The sequence below is a fragment of the Macrobrachium nipponense genome, chromosome 10 (assembly GCF_015104395.2).
Source record: "Macrobrachium nipponense isolate FS-2020 chromosome 10, ASM1510439v2, whole genome shotgun sequence".
Taxonomy (NCBI): Eukaryota; Metazoa; Arthropoda; class Malacostraca; order Decapoda; family Palaemonidae; genus Macrobrachium; species Macrobrachium nipponense.
In genome coordinates this window covers 108,754,654-108,777,443 of record NC_087204.1, presented here as the reverse complement: position 1 = coordinate 108,777,443, position 22,790 = coordinate 108,754,654, and the positions used below count along the sequence as shown (strand labels likewise).

The 22,790-nt window shown below is 36.0% G+C and overlaps 2 protein-coding genes across 2 annotated transcripts; both read left to right on the top strand.

Moving 5' to 3' along the window:
- Positions 1 to 886: 886 nt before the first annotated feature.
- Positions 887 to 3,229, top strand: LOC135224223 (uncharacterized). The gene is made up of 2 exons (XM_064263078.1): positions 887 to 1,014; positions 2,408 to 3,229. Exons 1-2 carry the CDS (start codon positions 1,003 to 1,005, stop codon positions 2,696 to 2,698), a joined length of 303 nt encoding a protein of 100 aa, XP_064119148.1. The 5' UTR covers positions 887 to 1,002; the 3' UTR covers positions 2,699 to 3,229.
- A 4,794-nt stretch (positions 3,230 to 8,023) lies between these two features.
- On the top strand, positions 8,024 to 10,302 carry LOC135224222 (uncharacterized). Its single transcript, XM_064263077.1, has 3 exons — positions 8,024 to 8,095; positions 9,436 to 9,508; positions 9,626 to 10,302. Exons 1-3 carry the CDS (start codon positions 8,084 to 8,086, stop codon positions 9,901 to 9,903), a joined length of 363 nt encoding a protein of 120 aa, XP_064119147.1. The 5' UTR covers positions 8,024 to 8,083; the 3' UTR covers positions 9,904 to 10,302.
- Positions 10,303 to 22,790: the final 12,488 nt, after the last annotated feature.

Here is a 22,790-nt window from a genome sequence, read left to right as displayed (position 1 = left end):
CCAGAGTAAGGTGGAGGTCTGATCACGCCTTGTTTTATTGCTTGTAATTTGACTAACTGTATTTGCAAAAGGAATGTTAGAATGCTAATTGGATGAAGGTTGAGTTATTACGCTCTTCTCCTCATGATGTTTTTGGTATGTTTTATTTTACTTTTTTTTTTTTTTTTTTCAAAATACTCTAGAGAGTTTCTGGCAGCCAATTGCAGGTACAGGAACAAACTATCGCATATAATTATTTTATTGTGCAAAGTAACTTTCTGAATGTCATTCATTTTTATGAACCATATGATAACAACAATTTCGTATGGAGAAAACTGCATCGAATTAATGTAATACAGTTAAATGTCTATTTAACGTAGCCTACGTTTTCATATGACTGCATAAGGCATTGTTATTACAATTATTCCCATCACTACTATTAAGGCTTGTGACGCCAGATAACTCACAATCAATCAAATACTTTTAAGGCTACCACTACTACTACAACAACTGCAGTTAATACGGTTAACGATATAATAGTTTACTATGTAAAAAAAAACCACAAACACACAAATTTAAATTTAGAAACACAATCGACGCATGAGTGCTCCTTAATTTTCCCAGTTACTACCTGTTACGACGCTCTGACTCACTGAGGAATACATTTCTTGCCAGGAATCTTAATTGCGAAGAAGAAGCCGTGTGATCATCGCCTGACCATCCCGACGACACGTAGTTCCTGATTCGCCTTTTTGCACTTATAAAATAAAGACCGTTTTGCGATCCCGCAATCCGGGTGTGAAGTGATTCGTATAAATGAGAATCCCCTGCTAAAATTGGGTTCCCGGAAGCGAGGGAACTGATAAGGACAGTCATACAAAGGGGTTATTAAAATTCTTAGGGGAAATGGCAATGGGAATGGTGTATATAAAAGCGACGACTTGTGTTAGGCTGTACAGAATCGACAGCGAGGTTCCAGGATAAATATCTCAAGCCCGGAGATTACGATAACACGTAACCATCATGGTTTCAAAGGTGAGATACGACAGAGAGTTTCTTTTTCATATATATATATATTAATATATATATATATATATATATATATTTATATATATATATATATATATAAGCATAAGCCACGAAGGAAAGTGAAACACTAGAGTAGTTGCAAGATCTTTCGACTCAACGTCCTTTACTTAGCAGACTGACTGACATTGTTCCACTTTCGTTTGTGGCTTATACCTCTATTTATGCATTTATCACGTTGCAAACTTTCGTGATTCGGTTATATATATATATATATATATATATATATATATATATATATATATATATAGATATATATATAATATATATATATATATATATATATATATATATATATATATATAGTATATTGTGAAATAGCTGTTTTATACATTTTTCTAGGAGGGCCTTGATGTATTTCCTAATCTATTGTGAAGGCCGAAGATAGATACTAACAATTTTCGAATATGGGTTGCAAATTGAAAATGATGAAACACAGCAAAAGACAAAAAAAAAAAAAAAATATCTATACGTCAATTTAAATCACCAAATTTTTCTCAGTCAAAATGTCAGTGCTTGTTTTCATGTGTGAATGGATCTTGTCAGTGTTGCGTTTTCTTTTGGATTATTATTTCCTTCGATACATCACCAAAGAAAATGGGAGATAACGTCACCAAAGAAAATGGGAAATGAAGTTTTCACTTGTTATGTATGAAAGAGGATGTCCATCTGCTGAAATGTGACAGGATGAAAATAGAGAAAGGATGAACGAATTTTATTGAAAATTGTTAAAAAAGTTCATTGGTTAACTCTCTTCAGATGGTCAAGATTTGGAGGATATCAGCTGAGGTTATTTAGATGTTTTCGCCATTGAAAGAATTCCGCCCAATACTTAGTTTCCAATATAAGGCTGAAATTAATAATTCTAAAGTGAGCAGGATTTGCATTTCCTTTGCACATTTCTTACGCTTTTATAGTCATATTGTGAGCAGACGTCAGCAAGCTTATTCACTGTAAGAGGATCCCCAAAAGATTTTGCATTCTTAGATCAAGTTATCGCTGTGATGCTTGCGCGCTTTTAAGAGCGGCACAATCACATAACCGCACGCACGTGCATGCATACATGCATACATCCATACAAGCATAAGCACATATATGTGTGTATGTTTAGGCTCTCTCTCTCTCTCTCTCTCTCTCTCTCTCTCTCTCTCTCTATATATATATATATATATATATATATATATATATATATATATATATATATGTGTGTGTGTGTGTGTGTGTGTGTGTGTCTGTGTTCCTGACGTCCTGCAATTGTCTACAGCGTAGTAAACCTCGCAAGTACGTATATTCGAATACATGAATCGCATATTAAACTATATATTCTCTCCGTTTCCCGAAGGTCGTCATATTCTTACTCGGATGCTGCGCGGTCCTCTCTTACGTGCACGCCGGATCCATCGTGAGGCAGGAACCCTCCAACACAACGACCGTGGCACCAGAGGAAGAAGAAGTAACAGAAGAAGGGAGCGGTTTCTCTGTGAATCAGACGGAACCGGTTCTGGTCGTTTACGACTACGTAGTCGTCTTCGGGTTTAACGACACAGACGCCAGCGATGACGACATCTTCCCCACGCCTTCCGATTACGACGATGACGGTGAAGATGAGGAGACTGTCATCATTTTCGATTAGAAACGACCGAAGCCTAAAGTAGATTCACATCCTGATTGACCGTTGATAAGCCAGTCACTGTGCTGGAAACTCTCAGTCTCTCGAGAGAATTCTCACAGGCAGGATGTGTGCTCCTCCACCTCTCCTGACTGACACCTCTTTCAAAAGTATCCCTCAGGTGAGGTGTAGCATGCGTACGTCCTGCCTATGTGAACTCTCGAGGGAGACTGAGAGTTCCCAGCCCTGTGATTGGCTTATCAACATCCAATCGGGAGCGTCGTAAGGGACGGTCCTAGACATCTGTTGCGCGGGTGATGTGAATCTACTCTTTTATATAGTACATTCGTCGCCCTAAATACAATCTGATGTTTTCACCGAAGGGACGGGAACTTTCTTGTCAGCGCGTCGGTTGCTGCTGGAGGCTTTGTTCAAGAAGGGACTTAGCTTCCACGCTCTGGGCATTTATTTATGGAATGGGGAGTCTTCGCCATTTGTAATTATAATAGGGTAATGAATCTGTAAATTTTAGAAAAATAAACTATATATCTGACACTTCCATTTTCATTCTAGTACCCCGATATCAAGTTTCTACGAATGCCCGTGCTAAAACCCACACTCGCCACAAATTTGAGAAATGCCTTTTATTGTACATCTGGAATCCCCGTTCTTTCCTCTTTCGAATGGTGTAAGTGAGTGTATATTTTGATGATGAAAATATGTTTCAATTTTGCATTATATGATCTGTACTTTAGTAAATTTCAGCATTAATTTTGCTCATCAATTGTACAATCAATCATACAATCAATCAGTCAATCAAATTGTGCACAGTCTAATTTATTGTTCATATATAACATTATACTTTTGGGGTCCTAAACATTCCAAAAATTCAAACCTGAAGAAAATATCATGAAAAATAAAATAATTTTGGTCTTTTTATATTTACACATTCTAAGGCCTTTTTCTCCATTTTTTAAAATGTGGCGAGTGTGGGTTTTAGCGCTGGATTAACCTATTCATGTGGAACAGGGTAATGAATCTGTAGATCTTAAAAAATAAACTATATATTTAACACTTCCATTTTCATTCTGGTACCCCGATATCAAGTTTCTGTGAATGCCCGTGTTATTATTATTATTATTATTATGATTATTATTATTATTATTTTATGTCTATCACAGTCCTCCAATTCGACTGGGTGGTATTTTACAGTGTGGGGTTTCGGGTTGCATCCTGCCTCCTTAGGAGTCCATCACTTGTCTTACTATGTGCGCCGTTTCTAGGATCACACTCTTCTGCATGAGTCCTGGAGCTACTTCAGCCTCTAGTTTTTCTAGATTCCTTTTCAGGGATCTTGGGATCGTGCCTAGTGCTCCTATGGTTATGGGTACAATTACCACTGGCATATCCCATATCCTTCTTTTTTTCTATTTTCAGGTGTTGATACTTATCCATTTTTCCCCTCTCTTTCTCTTCAACTCTGGTGTCCCATGGTATTGCGACATCAATGAGTGATACTGCAAGGTAGCTGATGTTTCTTGCACAGGCTCCAGTGGAGGGCTTTTGCCACTGGATCATGCCTCTTTTTGTACTGGTTCTGTACAAGTGCCGGACATTCGCTTGCTATGTGGTTTATGGTTTCATTTTTCGTATTGCGCTTCCTACATATGGGAATATATCTGGTTCTTAGGGCCTGATCTTGTGCCGCTGTTATCATTCCTTCAGTTTCCTTCTTGAGCTCTCCCCTCTGTAACCATTGCCATGTGTCATCGCTGGCTAGTTCTTTAGTCTGTCTCATGTATTGTCCATGAATTGGTTTGTTGTGCCAGTCCTCTGTTCTGTTTGTCATTCTCCTGTCTGTATATTTCTTGATCTTCGTCTACTTTTATCAGTCCTTCTTCCCATGCACTCTTGAGCCACTCGTCTTCACTGGTTCTCGATGTTGACGCAGTCCTCTATACTTAGTAGTCGGGGCCTGGGGCTTTCCAGTTGGGCATTTTCTTTAGTTGGTGTCTGACTGTGTCTGTCGTGATCTCAGTGAATCTTTGTTTTATTCTCCCTGTTTCTTCTTCCTTGACTTCCTGGAGCCATGTTGCATGTTTGTTGTGTGATACTGGATTGCTCATATGTTTTCCCGGAGTCTCTTACTTTATTTATTTATTTATTTATTTAGTTTTTTGTCTATCACAGTCCTCCAATTCGACTTGGTGGTACTTATAGTATAGTGCGGGGGTATTATTATTATTATTATTATTATTATTATTATTATTATTATTATTATTATTATTATTATTATTATTGTTCAGAAGATGAAACCTATGCATAAGGAACAAGCCCACCAAAGGGGCCACTGACTTGAAATTCAAGGCTCCAAAGAATATGGGGTTCATTGGGAAAAAATAATAGGAGGCAAAGGGGAAACACATAATGAAGAGATCCCACTTGTTAAAGGTGGTCATAGGGAAGAAGTAAGACGAGGTAAAAGGGAAATACAGAAAGAAGAGATCCCACTCATTAAGAGAATAAAATTAGTTTTAAAAATTCATAAATAGATAAAAATGTGCTAAAAAATTTTAAAAAAAGAAAAATTAGTTAATAGAAAAATTAGTTAATAAATTCATAAAGAAAAATTAGTTAATAAATTCATAAATAGATAAGAATGTAGCAAAATACAAAGAGAACAGTTCCAATTGCTTGACATCTTCTGGGAAACTTCCACAGTCCAGCGGTGTGAGGAGAAAAGCACCTCTGGAACTGAGAAGTTGGACAGCGAAGCTCATTTACTGCATACTGTTGCTGCTGTTTATTGAATCTGGTTTGCTCTCGGCAGATAAAGGGGGTCAGGGATTAATTGTGAATGTGACAGATCGCTGTTGAAATGCAACTCATAAGTGACAAAGAAGAGACCATCCGTCGATGGTCCAAGAAGTCAGAGCCGTTACTGTCAGAAGAGGTGGAGGAGCATACATCCTGCCTATGTGAACTCTCGAGAGAGACTGAAACAGAAACCTTCCAATCTAACTAAAAGTAATGAATCTCTGCAGGAGCAGACGACATCCACACCGAAGAACAGTAAGGGAAGCACAAACGACCTAGATTCCTAGAACAAGTTGCATTGATTTTATCACTTGTTTTAAATATATGAGTTATTGTTTATGAAAAGCTCAGCTGCACATACACAAGGAAATTAACTTATTAATTGATTGAAGGTTATGTTACACGACTCTTCTCTCGATAGTTTTGATGGGTTTTGAGATAAAATTATTAAAGTTTTTAGCAGCCAATCACAGATGGTACAACTAAATATTGCAGTCCGAATCGGTAATTCTGAGCGTTAATAATTAGTGTATGGCGCAATGTTATTTACCAAGCGTCATTAGTTATTGTTAATCATTGGATAACAAGTTGCTGAATGTCATTAGTTAGTGTTAGTCATTTGATAACAATTTTAATGATTTTGTTAGTTATTGTTAATAATTCTTTAACACTTTTCTCTAAGGTACTTATTATTATTAATATTTTGATAATGATTTGCATTATGTCATTAGTTAATGTTAATCAGTTAATAACACTGTTCTAAGGTACTTATTATTGTTAATAATTCGATAATAATTTGCATTATGTCATTAGTTATTGTTAATCATTTGATAACAGTTTGCTATATGTCGTTAGCTATTATTAATCATTTTAGAAGATATTGTTGCAAATTATTAACTAGTTATTGTTATTGATTTTATAGCTATATTGTGTATGACATTGGTTGTTATTAATCACTGGATAACAATTTCCTGTATGTCATTGGTTATTGTTAATCATTTGAAAAAAATTTGCTTTATACCTAGTGTTGCAAACCGGAAAAAACTAGTTTGTTTATTCGCGGAAAAAAAGCCTGATAAAAAACAGGCCAACATTTTTTTTTCAAATATTTATTCACATTCTATTGCTTCCTAAACTACCAAAGAATGGCTACCTGTGCTTATATTATGCCTAGAGCTTGTGTAACAAGGCGATTTACCACTGGAAAGAATAATAATCAGTGGGGAAAAATAAAAACTAGGAAATATAAGGAAAACTCTTGGTATCTCAACCATCACCCACTTGAGATTATGAGTGTTTTGGGTACATAACTTCATTTTTATTATTAGAATTTCAATATTTCACATTTGAACATTAAAATTTTTAATCATCAAACAAGTTTTACTGTTATTTTTCAATCTTATCTTGAAACCATGGGGTACTGGACTCATTAACCTCGTCGTTGCGACACCAGTAAGAACTAGCAAATCAATCAATCAATCAATTTCAATGCATGGCAACAGTTTCTAAATATATGTATAAAACCAGATGGTACAACATATATACGTGTTCAGTATCAAACATGTTTAATTGAAACTTGTATCACACATGTATCAGATTCAGAGGTATGAATACTATATGATTGGCAATAGTTCCTTAAAAGTAAATATGAAACAGTATGATACAAGACATATACGTGTTCAGTATCAAACATGATCAACTGAAACTGTGTCATACATGTATCAGATTCAGAAATATTAAAACTGTATGATTGGCAACAGTTCCTTATAAGTATGTATGGAACCGTATGATACAAGAGATATACACATTCAGAATTAAACATGTTCAACTGAAACTTTATTCCTCTAATTCCTGAAAAAACACGAAGTGAAAAACTTTTTTTTTTAATATTTTCTTTCAGAACCCTATTTTTGCCTCGGTTATTATTAATCTTTTGGTAACAATTTCCTCTGTATCATTAGTTATTGTTAATCATTTGATATTGCCTCAGTATCTCGTATGAGAAGAACTGTGCTGACCTGATATCACGAAAAAGTTCGTGTGATTTAAATAACTTACGTTTTCATATAGCGGAATGAAGTATTATTTTAAGATATCTTCTCATGATATTTAATAACATTACTACCATTGGAACCACTACAATTAATTGTTAAAATAAAAACTATATCCTTTTATTCTATGAAAAAAGCAACGCTAAAGTAAAGTAATGTCGGTTGTGATGTTGCGTTGTGACTCAGAAAGGAATGTATTTCTTATTTATATTTTTAATTACAGTGCAGCCTGTGGTCGTCTTCTAAGCATCTTCATTCAGTTCAAATTCGCCCTTAGGCACGTCGTAAATAAGGGTCATTTTACAATTCCTCGATCCGGCTGTAACCCGATTCGAGGGTTTAAAATCAGATAGAATGTTGTTTCCAAAAGCGAGGAAATTGCTAAGGACAGTTGCACAAAGGGTAATTTAAATTCTTTGAATGAAGGGCAAAGGAAAAAGCCTGTATAAAAGCGACGACGTCTCTCAGACTGAACAGAATCGACAGCGAAGTCTCAGGATATATAACTCCATTCCGAAGGATAAAGATCAAGATACGAATCATGATTTCAAAGGTGAGAGATGACAGTGAGATTGTCTTTCTCTGTGTTTATGTGTATATGTGTGTTAATCTGAAATACCAGTTCTATATTTCCCAACGTAGTTTTCGACGCCTTAAGTTTATCAGTGAAGATTAGACGAATATCGTCATGGAATCCATCTTCCCCATTAGCGAGTCGATTGGCTTGATGGCGGTATGCCTTCTGCTGACTGCATTTGTTTTGTTGCCGTTCTTCGACAGCTTAAAAAAAGGAGGAACCCTTTCTCACTTCTCTTTTCTCCTCCCTCTACTTAGATGATGCCGAATTCCTTTTACTAAAGTGCACAAGCAAGTTATGTTTCCTTTCTATATTTCGGATGCTTTAAGTTTTCTTGTTATAATTAGTTGGCACGTAAGGTGTCCTCTTCAATACGATCTCGAAAAGCTTTTGCACTTTTAAATGAATTTATAGCTATGATGCTTCAGCACATTTGATAGCAGTACATTCACACACACATTTTATATATATATATCTTAATATATATAATATATATATATATATATATATATATATATATATAAGTCATATCACATTTCCGTTCCTGGATTTGTAAGGATCATAGATTCGCGCCCTGGTCCAGGCAAATCTATTTATCGAGAAAAAATTCCCTTCGTTAAGCATATATGAAAATATATTAATTCCGAGGTAGAGCGAATTAGATATTAAAGGACATTGTAGCTCGATATATGTATAGAAAATAACGGAAATGTGATATGACTTATTAGATTTGGCTACGTGCTGTCAAAAGCACTACAAACACTACCGGAGTCGAAGTGGGTTCATGCTGTCTCCAAACCAACTCATTACCTGCGCGCGAAAGGTATATGAGGGTGAGAGGCGACATGAACTTTTAACCTCTCGCGGTGGTGTAGTAGGATAAAGCTTCACTGACGTTCCTGGATTTGTAAGGATCATAGGTTCGCGCCCTGGTCCAGGCAAGTCTATTCGAGAAAAAATTCCCTTCGGTTAAGCATATATGAAAATATATTAATTCCGAGGTAGAGCGAATTAGATATTAAAGGACATTGTAGCTCGATATATATATATATATATATATATACATATATATATATATATATATATATATATATATATATATATATATATATATATATATATATATGTATGTATATATATATGGATGTATGTCTATTTATGTATATACTATTTCTGTATGCTTGTATGCATATACCTAATACTGGAAAAATACATTTCCTGACACCTTAGCGTTGTCTGTAACGCAATTAAACATCGGAAGTATATTCAAATACATTCAGAGTGATATATTAAGAACATTCTCCTCGTTTCCAAAGGTCATCATCATCGTTGTGCTGGGATGTGCCACGGTTCTTTCAGCCCTTCACTTAGGCCCCACGACCCTGCAACCTGCTACGACGACTATGATTTCCTGAAAGGGAGGAAAAAGCAGAGGCTTTGGTGGAAACCTGCTACGACGACCTATGATTATCCTGAAGGAGGAAAAGGCAAGAGGATTTTGGGAACCTGCTACGACGACTATGATTCCTGAAGGAGGAAAAGCAGAGGATTTAGCACCTCCTGCGACGACCATAATTCCTGAAGGAGGAGGAGATGAAGACTTTTCGACTCAGACGGAGCCCCCTTTCGACGTGTATGACTACGAGGTCGTCCTCGGGAGTAATGTCACAGATACTGAAGGTGATACTGATCCTACAAAAACCGAGGCTGTCGTCTTTAGACCACCACCATTTTGGTGTGACTACGATTTTTACCCTTTTTGTGACCCAATATTCATCGCCTAAATACTCTTTGGTATTATCACTCAAATCCCCAGAACACTTTCGTGTAGGTCCATCAAGTGTTTAAAGGAGGCGGAAGATGAGAAAGTGCAAATATGTTCCTCTGGCCGTGATTTTGCCTACAAGCTTTAGACATTTATTGATGGAATGGAGACTCCTCACTGTACATGCATTCTGGATGGTGCATCTAGGAACTTCAAAACCCGGCTGACTTTTATCTGAAACTCCTCCCTATTCACTTTAGTTCCCCGATTTCAGATATGAAGGAAAATCGTGTAACATGCAAAAAAGATGGTGTCAGATTTATAAACATTTGTTCTTCTCTTGTTTATTTCATGTTGATATGTATATATCGAAGGCTGTATATAAATGGTAATAAACATTATAATAATATCATTAAAACTTCTATTATTCTGCAAACCTTATGCATACAGTGTTAAACCAAAGGCTCTTGTATATGGGCCTCCGCTGTCAAGGTTTAGATAATCCCTATGGACCTTATTCATAAAGGTTTTTGACTATTACATGATTGAAGAGTTTTTAAAGGGAATTTTCCTTTGAAAATAACGAAATGAACACCTTTCCAATCCTTTTCTCTGTTGAAACAAATAATTAATGGGCTCATTACCAGTTTCTTCCTATTGCCAGCTTAGTCTTGGAATTTTCTACTTGCTTATGTTTTCTTAATATATGTATGTGATATTATAAAAATATATATATATATATATTTATATAATTATATATATAATATATATATATATATATATATCTATATATATATAGATAAGATAGATATAGATAGATAGCCTTTCTTCATAGGAGAGGCAGCAAATTCTGTACCTCTTCGGGATAAAAATAAATGTTCTTAAGCCATCAGCTGTTTCTTGGCCCTAACAGTATTTTAAATGTATTACATTTTGCGTCAAGTCATTTCATAACTCTAAAATTATGATAGGAATGTTCGATTCATTCATTAGAATATGTCTTAATTATCTGTAGGGTACGCCACTGAGATAAAATGAAAATGATTTGTTATCACTGATAATCGATGGAAGACTTGGCCCACCTACCGACCACATTTTCATGACTCGCTGTGGCATCGTTTCTCGGGAATTATCTGCAAGACTTTTAATCGGACATTGATAATATTCTAACACAATGTTGACAACATCCTGCCGTGGTTTGCAATGTTATAGGTGTTAGTCAAATTTATGTACTTTCAGAATTTACTCCTATGATTTTAAGCTGCATTCAGAGAGAACACAAACACCTGAACACAGGTTCAGAGGAGTCGACGTATCCCCCCCCTCCATTTCATCAATTCCCTCCTTCTATCACCTCTCCCACCCCCTCCCACTCCCTCCACTTTCCCCTCCCTCTCTCCCCTCCCACTCCTTCCTCTTCCCCCTCCAATTCTCCCACCCCTCTTCTCTCTCTCTCTCTCTCTCCTCTCTCTCTCTCTCTCTCTCTCTGTCGTCTGAATTACACACCAAACTGGAAAATATAAATGCATACGTTGTACATTATTATATCGGATGATTTTGCCACATTATAACTAAAATGTGTCTATCCCAAGAATGAGTCGAGTGGTTTTTGCTAATGAGTTCCACTATGATGTTCAACCTCATTCTACGGTGTTGCCTAAGAATTGTCGTTTGATGATATTCATCATAGTGTTGATATCACTATTATAATTTCACTATAAATTGTCAGTGTTGTGAAATTTGTTGCGTAAGGCTATACTTGAAAAGAGTTATGGGTAATAATAATAATAATAATAATAATAATAATAATAATAATAATAATAATAATAATAATAATGATAATAATATAATACTATAATCTTTATTCAACTCAGGGCCACATACATGGAATCATGATTTCAAAGGTGAGAGATGACAGCGAGATTGTCTTTCTATGTGTTTGTGTGTTTATGTGTTGATTTGAAATACCAGTTATATATTTCTCAACATCATTTTCGAATACAGTTTGCAAACTTAAGATGCCGAAAGAGAGAGAGAGAGAGAGAGAGAGAGAGAGAGAGAGAGAGAGAGAGATAGAGAGAGAGAGCGAATTCCTCTGCAAATTCTTCTGTCAGACTTTGGACATTTAAGTATCAGGAATTCTTCTCACTAGCAAACAAATGTACGATATAGAAACCTTCTCACCTAACCCCCCCTCGATGAAACCCCATTATAAACCATCTTATGGGTCGCCACCATAAGCCCTCCAAGTTTCATGCCCATCGGAGCAGCCGTTTGGCAGTAAGTTATTGTGGAATTTTTTCTAATGTTTCTTTCCCAGGTCACCATTGTTGAAGAAGAGAAGTTTCTCTGCTTAATCCTTGTTGTTAGTATGAATATTACTAATTATGAATATGAATTACGAAGACCACTTCACATTAAATTAGGAATATAATGTTTACAACTTATTAATGAGGGGAAAATCTTGCACTCGTCCAGAGTAAGGTGGAGGTCGGATCACGCCTTGTTTTGTTGCTTATAATAATTTGACTAACTGTATTTGCAAAAGGAATGTTAGAATGTTAATTGGTTGAAGGTTGAGTTACTACGCTCTTCTCCTCATGATTTTTTTTTAAAGTCAAAATACTATATATGAAAAGAGTTATAGGTAATAATTGAGTTATAATAATAATAATAATAATAATAATGATATCCTTAATTTCAGCTCAGGGCCATATACATGGAATACACAAAATACAGACAGTAGCATACACAATTTAGGTACATGAGACTACATGATAAAAAATGAATAAACAGCACTATCCACGCAATAGCTGAGGTAGTATAAAAGATAGTAATCATAATACTGGTAATAACAGTAATAATATTGGTGGAAAAATTGCATTGAGAGTTATAATAGTCAGTGCACCTATTTTCAGTGCACCAGTCTTTTTTTTCTTGGTTGGACAAATTAATAAGTCGGAGTACAATCACACGTTTACACTTATTTGAGCATCTTAAGCAAATTGGCCATGGGTAGCATGATTGTAGCACATCTCCAGTACCCAGCGACATACCCCCGTTTGGGCTCGCATGGCAGTGAACATTTATTTATAGTAAATTGTTCAAATACTGTATTCAAAACTGCCAACCGAGCCAGAACAGTCATGTCTCCATTAAACATCGATTCGTTACTACAAGAAGCATTTCTGTTCTTGAACTATTAAACAAAATTGCTGTAGAATAACTATATATATGTGTAAGACTTTACGTCTCTCTGTGTGCAATTTAGAGAGAGAGAGAGGGTAAGGGGTGGGGGGAGGAATTGGAGGGGAAGGAGGGGAGGGAAAAGGGAGGGAGAGGTGATGGAAGGATAGGTGTGCGAGTGGTATGGGGGGGAGCTTGTTGGTGGGGGAAAGAGGGAAATGATGAAGGGGGTTGTTGTGGTCAGTCAACTTATCTGAACCTGATAAGAGTAAACTCCTCAAGTATATTAAATTTGACAAACTCCTATAACATTATAAATCACGTGGGATGTCAACATTGTGTTAGAATGTCATCACTGTCCGACTAAGTAGCCTTGAAGATATTCCAGAACAACGATGCCACATCGGGTCTGAAATGGTTTTTAGTAATATAATAACACCCAAATTAATATTTATGATTTGATAAGGAATAAGCACTCCTGCATTAGATATTGCCAGCACGGGCCCTTGCACAAAAGCGGCTGTGAAGTAAGGTGTTGAAGTGGATAAGAGGCCTGATATGGACCTCTGGGTCACAACGAGCAGCGCCTCAGTGGCGTGATCGGTATGGTCTTGGCCTGCCACCTCGATGGCCGCGAGTTCGATTCTCGCGCACTGCACTGAGTGGGTAGAATTGTGTATTTCTGTTGATAGAATTTCACGCTCGACGTGGTTCGGAAGTCACGTAAGCCGTTGGTCCAGTTGCTGAATAACCACTGGTTCCATGCAGAGTAAAAATACCATGCAAACAAACAAACAAAAACTGCCGTTAATTCAGGCAAACTGAAATTATTATTATCCTCATACTTCCGGACCAGGACAGAGGTGGTCCCCTTTGAATCCGAAACACACTGGGTGCCATTCCTACACTTTTCAGATTCCTCTGGAATCCTATAACTTCCCTTCTGAAGCTCTTGACCAGGCGAGTTCAAATTTGGGAATTTTATCTCGGTGGTTTTCTTTCGTATTTTGTGGCTGTATTTTCTTGAGTGTGTCTGCCTGATTCTCTTTTATAAACTGAAACGTATCAATGCCATTTATCCTTAATTAATGACAAAAGCTGAGCAATTGAAGTCAATGCTCTTTATCCTTAATCGTTGATGAAAGCTGAACAATTGAAGTCAAGGAAAATCTTGAGATACCAAACCTATTTACTATTGCTTATTATTGGTTCAACTGCATATACACAAGGAAGGTTAGGTTAGGTTAATTTGTTGAAGATTAAGTTACGCGCGTCTCCTTTCGATATTTTATAAATATATATATATATATATATATATATATATATATATATATATATATATATATATTATATATATATATATGTGTGTGTGTGTGTGTGTATATATATATATATATATATATATATATTTTTTTTTTTTTTTTTTTTTTTTTAAGATAAAGTTTGTAGCAGCCAATGACGCATAAGGCAACAGAAGACTGCAGTTCGAATCGCAGATTCTTGGCTTTATTAATTACTTTATGATGCAAAGTAAGTCGCTGTAAGTCATTATTCGTTGTTAATCATTGAATAACAATTTGCTTTTTGAAATTAATTTAATTATTTGCTCCTGTTCCATTTAAGACATTACCCGTAGTGGTTAGTATCATCAGTGCGCCGCATGCCTTGCTCTGCAGTAATTACGTAAGTTTTTTTCCTTTTACTGTACCTCCATGTACATTCTCTTTCTACTACTTGCTATTGACCCCTCTGCTAACAATTGTTTCGTAGAGCAACTGCGAGGTTTTCCTCCTGTTACACTTTTTAAACCTATTGCTGCTCTCTTAGGTCCCAGAGTTTGGCTTTTGCCTTAAATTCTCTATTCAGTTCCACCATTTGATAATTTGTTTTACACTCCAATAGTTATTGTTAATCACTTGATAAAAATTTTCTATATACCACTTGTTATTGTTAATTATTTGATAACAATTTTCTGTATGCCACTTGTTATTGTTTATCACTTGATAACAATTTTCTGTATGCCACTTGTTATTGTTTATCACTTGATAACAATTTTCTGTATGACACTTATTATCTTTAATCGCTTGATAACAATTTTCTGTATGACACTTGTTATTGTTAATCATTTGACAACAATTTTCTGTATACCACTTATTATTGTTTATGACTTGATAACAATTTTCTGTATGCCACTTGTTATTGTTAATAATTTGATAACAATTTTCTGTATGACACTTGTTATTGTTAATTATTTTGATAACAATATTCTGTATACCATTTGTTATTGTTTATCACTTAATAACAATTTTCTGTATGCCACTTGTTATTGTTATTCATCTAATCACAATTCAGTCTCTCGTATAGAGGATCTGTTTTGACCTGATATAAATACCTTACGTTTCCATATAACTAAATGAAGTAATATTACTACATTTATTCTCATTGCGTGTAATAACATTTCTACCACTGGAAGCACTACAAGAAATAGTGGAAATTAAAACAATATCCTTCTTCCCTGTGCAAAAACTCAATACTAAATTAAAAGTAGAGTTAGAATCAGCGCATGCGCGTTTCTTAATTTACCTGGTTAATGTGGGTTGTGACTCGGAAAGGAATGCATTTCTTGTGGAGATTTTTGATTACAATGAAGTCGTGTGGTTGTGTTCGAAGCATCTTCATTTAGTCATAAATTCGGCCTTAGGTACATCTCAAATAAGGGTCGGTTTTCAGTCCCTCGATCCGGCTCCAACCCGATTCGAAGATTTATAATCGGCTAAAATGTTTTTTTTGCAAAAGCAAGGAAATTGCTAAGGACAGTTGCACAAAGGGTAATTAAAATTCTTTGAATGAAGGGCAGTGGAAACAGCGAGTATAAAAGCGACGACGTCTGTCAGACTGGACAGAGTCGACAGCGAAGTCTCAGGATATATAACTCCATTCCGAAGGATAAGATCAAGATACGAATCATGATTTCAAAGGTGAGAGATGACAGTGAGATTGTCTTTCTCTGTGTTTATGTGTATATGTGTGTTAATCTGAAATACCAGTTCTATATTTCCCAACATAATTTTCGAATACAGTTCGCAAGCTGAAGTACCGAGAGAGAGAGAGAGAGAGAGAGAGCGAACTCCTCTATTCTACCTTAAGACTTTGAACATTTAAGTATCAGGGATTCTTTTCATATGGTGGAATTTTTTTCTGATGTTCCTTTCGATGGTCACCATAGTTGATGAGAGATAATGTTTTTTCTATCTGGTTGTGGAAGAAAAGTTTGTCTGCTTATGTACGTAAATGTTAAGTAAACATTTCGATAAAGGATCGACGAACTTCGGTGAGAGTGAGAGAAAACACCCATTAGTTGAATCCGTTAAGATAATTGACGCCTTGAGTTTATCAGTGAAGAATAGACGAATGTCGTCATGGAAAGCCATCTTCCACAATAGCGAGTTGAGTTGCTTGGTGACGGTATTCCGCCTGCTGAATGCATTTGTTTTATGGCCGTTCTTCGGCTGAATATAAAAAAGAGGAACCCTATCTCACCTCTCTTTTCTCCTCCCTACTTAGATGACGCCGAATTCCTTTGACTAAAGTGCACAAGCAAGTTTGGTTTCCTTTCTATATTTCTGATGCTTTAATTTTTCTTGTTATAATTAGTTGTGTCACGTAAAGTGTCCTCTTCCGTACGATCTCGAAAAGCTTTTGCACTCTTAAATGAATTTATAGATATGATGCTTGAGCACATATTTTATATATATACACACACACACACACACACACACACACACACACACATATATATATATATATATATATATATCATATATATGATATATATTATGTATGTATATATTTATCTGTATGCTTGTATGCATATACCTAATACTGGAAAAGTACATTTCCTGACATCTTACCGTTGTCTGTAACACAATTAAACGTCGTAAGTATATTCAAATACATTCAGAGTGATATATTAAGAACATTCTCCTCGTTTTCCAAACCAAGGTCCATCATCATCGTTTGTGCTGGGATGTGGCCACGGTTCTTTCAGCCCTTCACTTAGGCCCCACGACCCTGCAACCTGCTACGACGACTATGATTCCTGAAGGAGGAAAGCAGAGGATTTGGAACCTGCTACGACGACTGTGATTCCTGAAGGAGGAAAAGCAGAGGATTTGGAACCTGCTACGACGACTGTGATTCCTGAAGGAGGAAAAGCAGAGGATTTGGAACCTGCTACGACGACTGTGATTCCTGAAGGAGGAAAAGCAGAGGATTTGGAATCTGCTACGACGACTGTGATTCCTGAAGGAGGAAAAGCAGAGGATTTGGAACCTGCTACGACGACTATGATTCCTGAAGGAGGAAAAGCAGAGGATTTGGAACCTGCTACGACGACTGTGATTCCTGAAGGAGGAGGAGATGAAGACTTTCCTACTCAGACGGAACCCCCCTTCGACGTGTATGATTACGAGGTCGTCCTCGGGAGTAATGTCACAGATACTAAAGGTGATACTGATCCTGCAACAACCGAAGCTGACAACTTATTACCAGAATGTGAATTTTTCCCTTTTTGTCCGTTAGAATTCAAATAATGCATCGCCTAAATGCTCTTTGCTATGTATATATCGAAGACTGTATATAAATGGTAATAAACATTATAATAACATCATAAGGAATTCTATTATTTTGCCAACCTTATGCAACCAGTGTTAAACCGAAAACTTGTATATGGGCCTCCGCTGTCAAGATTCAGTTAATCGCTATGGACCTTATTGATAAAGATTTTGAATATTACATGATTGAAGATTTTTTAAAGGGAATTTTTCTTTGAAAATAACGAAATGAACACATTTCCATCATTTGCTTTGTTGAAACAAATAATTAATGGACTCATTACCAGCTTCTTTCTATTGACAGCTTAGTCTTGGAATTTTCTACATGCTTACGTTTTTTTTAATATATGAATGTGTATATATAAATATATGATATATATATATATCTATATTATATATATATATATAGATATAGATAGATAGATAGATACATAGATAGCCTTTCTTCATAGGAGAGGCAGCAAATTCTGTACCTCTTCAGGATAAAAATAAATGTTCTTAAGCTGATCAGCTGTTTCTTGGTCCTAACAGTATTTTAAATGTATTACATTTTGCGTCAAATCATTTCATAACTCTAAAATTATGATAGGAATGTTCGATTCATTCATTAGAATTTGTCTTAAATCTGTATGTACCACCCATGAGCTAAAATGAAAATGATGTTATCACTGATAAGATGGAAGACTTGGCCCTACCGACCATTTCAGACCCGATGTGGCATCGTTTCTCGGGAATTATCTGCAAGACTTTTAATCGGACATTGATGACATTTTAACACAATGTTGACAACATCCCGCCGTGATTTATAATGTTATGAGCGTTAGTCAAATTTATATACTTTAGGAGTTTACTCGTTTGATTTTAAGTTGCATTAAGCACCTCAACATAGCTTCAGATAAGTCGACGTAACCCCCCTCCCCCACCTTTCATCAGTTTCCCTCCTTCCATCATCTCATCCCACCCCTCCCATTCCCTCCCTCTTTCCCCTTCCTTTTCTCCCTACCACTCCCTCCTCCTTCTTCCTCCCAATTCTTCTCCACCCCCTCCCACTCCCTCCTCTTCCTACTCCAATTCTCTCTCTCTCTCTCTCTGTCGTCTGAATTACACAACAAACAGGAATATATAAATGCGTACATTGTACATTATTATATCGGATGATTTTACCACATTGTAACTCAAATGTGTTCTATATCCCAACAATGAGTTGAGTGGTTTTTGCTAATGAGTTCCACTATGATGTTCAACCTCATTCTACGGTGTTGCCTAAGAATTGTCTTTTGATAATATTCATCATGGTGTTGACATCACTATTATAATTTCACTGTAAATTGTCAGTGTTCCGAAATTTGTTGCGTAAGGCTATATATAAAAAGAATTATGGGTAATAATAATAATAATAATAATATAATAATAATATAATAATAATAATAATAATAAGAAAGTATCACTCATTGATGTCGCAATACCATGGGACACCAGAGTTGAAGAGAAAGAGAGGGAAAAAATGGATAAGTATCAAGATCTGAAAATAGAAATAAGAAGGATATGGGATATGCCAGTGGAAATCGTACCCATAATCATAGGAGCACTAGGCACGATCCCAAGATCCCTGAAAAGGCATCTAGAAAAACTAGAGGCTGAAGTAGCTCCAGGACTCATGCAGAAGAGTGTGATCCTAGAGACGGCACACATAGTAAGAAAAGTGATGGACTCCTAAGGAGGCAGGATGCAACCCGGAACCCCACACTATAAATACCACCCAGTCGAATTGGAAGACTGTGATAGAGCAAAAAAAAAAAAAAAAAATAAAATAATAATAATAACAATAATAATAATAATATCCTTTATTTCAGCTCAGGGCCATATACATGGAATATACAAAATACAGACAGTAGCATACACAATCTTGGTACATGACACAACATGATAAAGAAATAAATAAACAGCACTATCCACACAATAGCTCAGGTAGTATAAACGATAGTAATCATAATTCTGGTAACAACAGTAATAATATTGGTGAGAAAAAAAATTGCATTGAGAGTTATAATAGTCATTGCACCTATTTTGAGTACGCCAGTCTTTTTTTTTTTCCTTGGTTGGACACATTAATAAGTCGGAGTACAATCACACTTTTGCACTTATTTGAGCATCTTAAGCAAATTGGCCATGGGTAGCATGATTGTAGCACATCTCCAGTACCCAGCGACATACCCCGTCTGGGCTCGCATGGCAGTGAACATTTATTTATAGTACATTGTTAAAATACTGTATTGAAAACTGCCAACCGAGCCAGAACAGTCATGTCTCCATTAAACATCGATTCGTTACTACATGAAGCATTTCTGTTCTTAAACTATTAAACAAAATTGCTGTAGAATAACTATGTGTAAGACTTATGTCTTCCTGAGTGCAATTTAAAGAGAGAGGGGGTGGGGGGTGGGGAGGAATTGGAGGGGAAGTAGAGGGAGTGAGAGGGCGGGAGCGGTGATGAAAGGATGTGTTGCCAGGGGGAAGGGGGGAGCTGATGAATAGAATCCTAAAGTATATAAATTTGACAAACTCCTATAACATTATAAATCACGTGGGATGTCAACATTGTGTTAGAATGACATTCCTGTCCGACTAAATAATCTTGGAGATATTCCAGAAAAACAATGCCACATCGGTTCTGAAATAGTTAGTAGTTATATAATAACACCTAAATTTATATTTATGATTTGATAAGGAATAAGCACTCCTGCATTAAAGATTGCCAGCACGGGCCCTTGCACAAAAGCGGCTGTGAAGTAAGTGTTGAAGTGGATAAGAGGCCTGATGTGGACCTCTGAGTCACAACAAGCAGCGCCTCAGTGGCGTCGTCGGTATAGTCTTGGCCTGCCACCTCGGTGGCCGCGAGTTCGATTCTCGGGCACTGCACTGAGGGGTTAGAGGTGAGTATTTCTGGTGATAGAAGTTCACTTTCGAAGAGGTTCGGAAGTCACGTAAAGCCGTTGGTCCAGTTGCTGAATAACCACTGGTTCCATGCAGAGTAAAAATACCATACAAACAAACAAAGAAACAAAAACCGCCGTTAATTCAGGCAACTGAAATTATTATTATCCTCAAACTTCCCGACCTGGAAAGAGGTGGTCCTCTCTAAAATCCGAAACACACTGGGTGCCACTCCTACACTTTTCAGATTCCTCTGGAATCCTACAACTTCCCTTCTGAAGCTCTTGACCAGGCGAGTTCAAATTTGGGAATTTTATCTCGGTTGTTTTCTTTCGTATTTTATGGCTGTATTTAGTTGAGTGTATCTGCCTAATTCTCTTTTATGAACTGAAACGTACAAATGCCCTTTATCCTTAGTTAATGACAAATGCTGAGAAATTGAAGTCAATTCCATTTATCCTTAATCAATGATGAAAGCTGAACAATTGAAGTAAAGGAAAATCTTGAGATACCAAAAGTATTTAATATTGCTTTTTAATGGTTCAACTGCATATACACAAGGAAGGTTAGGTTAGGTTAATTTTGAAGATTAAGTTACGCGGGTCTCCTTTCGATGTTTTATATATATATATATATATTATAATATATATATATATATATATAATAGTATTATAATATATATATTTATATATATATATCACACATATCCACAGGTGAAAAATAAGAGACAGGGTGTAGGTCCTGACCGGTTTCGGCTTTATTTTCAAGTCATTGACAAAGGACTGATACATAGTATTAGAATTCACGAGTACATATACTACAAAGACAGTACTGACGAACATACACACAACCGTTTGAGACTGCAGATCCACCCACAGGCCTACCCTTTTTGGATGTCCTCATACGGAGAAATAGTAGTGGGTTTAAGTATAGTGTTTACAGAAAACCTACTAATATTTCTTCCTATGTACACTTCTATTCTGGACAAAACAATAAGATTAAAAGATCAGTGTTTGCATCCATGTTTTAAGAGAACTACGGGTATGTAACATAGCCCAGAATATATAGACGAGGAGATAGATGAGATTCGGAATACAGGCAAGAAACTGTAATATCCAGATAATGTGCTAAACAATGCATTAAAAGCGGCAAAAAAGACCATGTATCAAAATCAAAAAGAACCTTACAACAACATAAATTTGTTTGTACTACCTTATAATAGTAATATGAAAGATATCCCCCCACATCTCCTGAAGAATTTCGGTGTTAATGTAGTTTTTTAAAAACAATAAAACAATGAAACAGGTTACTTATTAAGAACTCCCCGACAATGCTAAAGGATGTGTATATAAAATCCCGTGTAAGTCTTGTGACAACTTTTACATTGGTCAAACGGGGAAAGCACTACAAAAAAGAATAGAACAACATAAACAATGTGTGAGATATGCACAGGGAAATAGTGGTATATTTGTACATGTTAGTGAGAACAATCATGCTATTAACTGGGAAAGGGCAAAAAAGCTGGTGTGTTCTAATAATGCATTGGAAAGGAATATCATTGAATCTAGTTTCATAAAAGAAAGTTACAACAATAATATGAACATCAGTCAAGGAATGTATAAACTTGATCCTTTAATATCAAAGAAATTTGTAAACTGTTTAAATTTTAAGGTAGGCTGTAGAGATATATGAAAAATAGGATTATTATATTTGTAAACACAGTAAAGGGGGCAGTAGTGTAATGATGTTCAACCCCGCCTCCCTGACACCTGTCAGTGTGGACTTGTACCCTAAACGGTAGTATCCTTGAGAATTTATTGTAAATTTTAGCCAAATGATTTTTGAAAGCCACTCCTACCTTGACAACTGCCTGTGGGTGGATCTGCAGTCTCAACGGTTGTGTGTATGTTTCGCAGTACTGTCTTTGTAGTATATATACGTGAATTCTAATACTATGTATCAGTCCTTTGTCAATGGCTTGAAAATAAAAGCCTAAACCGGTCAGGCAGGACCCTACACCCTGTCTCTTATTTTTCACCTGTGGATATGTGTGATAAATGAATCACGTGCTAAAGTGATTATAATCATATATATACATATATATATACATATATATATATATATATATATATATATATATATATATATATATATATATATATGATATATATAT

Excerpts from the sequence above, each read along its gene's own strand:
- LOC135224222 (XM_064263077.1), top strand. Across the intron at positions 9,509-9,625 it reads AGGCCCCACGACCCTGCAAC|CTGCTACGACGACTATGATT; the intron begins CTGCTACGACGA and ends GATTTTGGGAAC.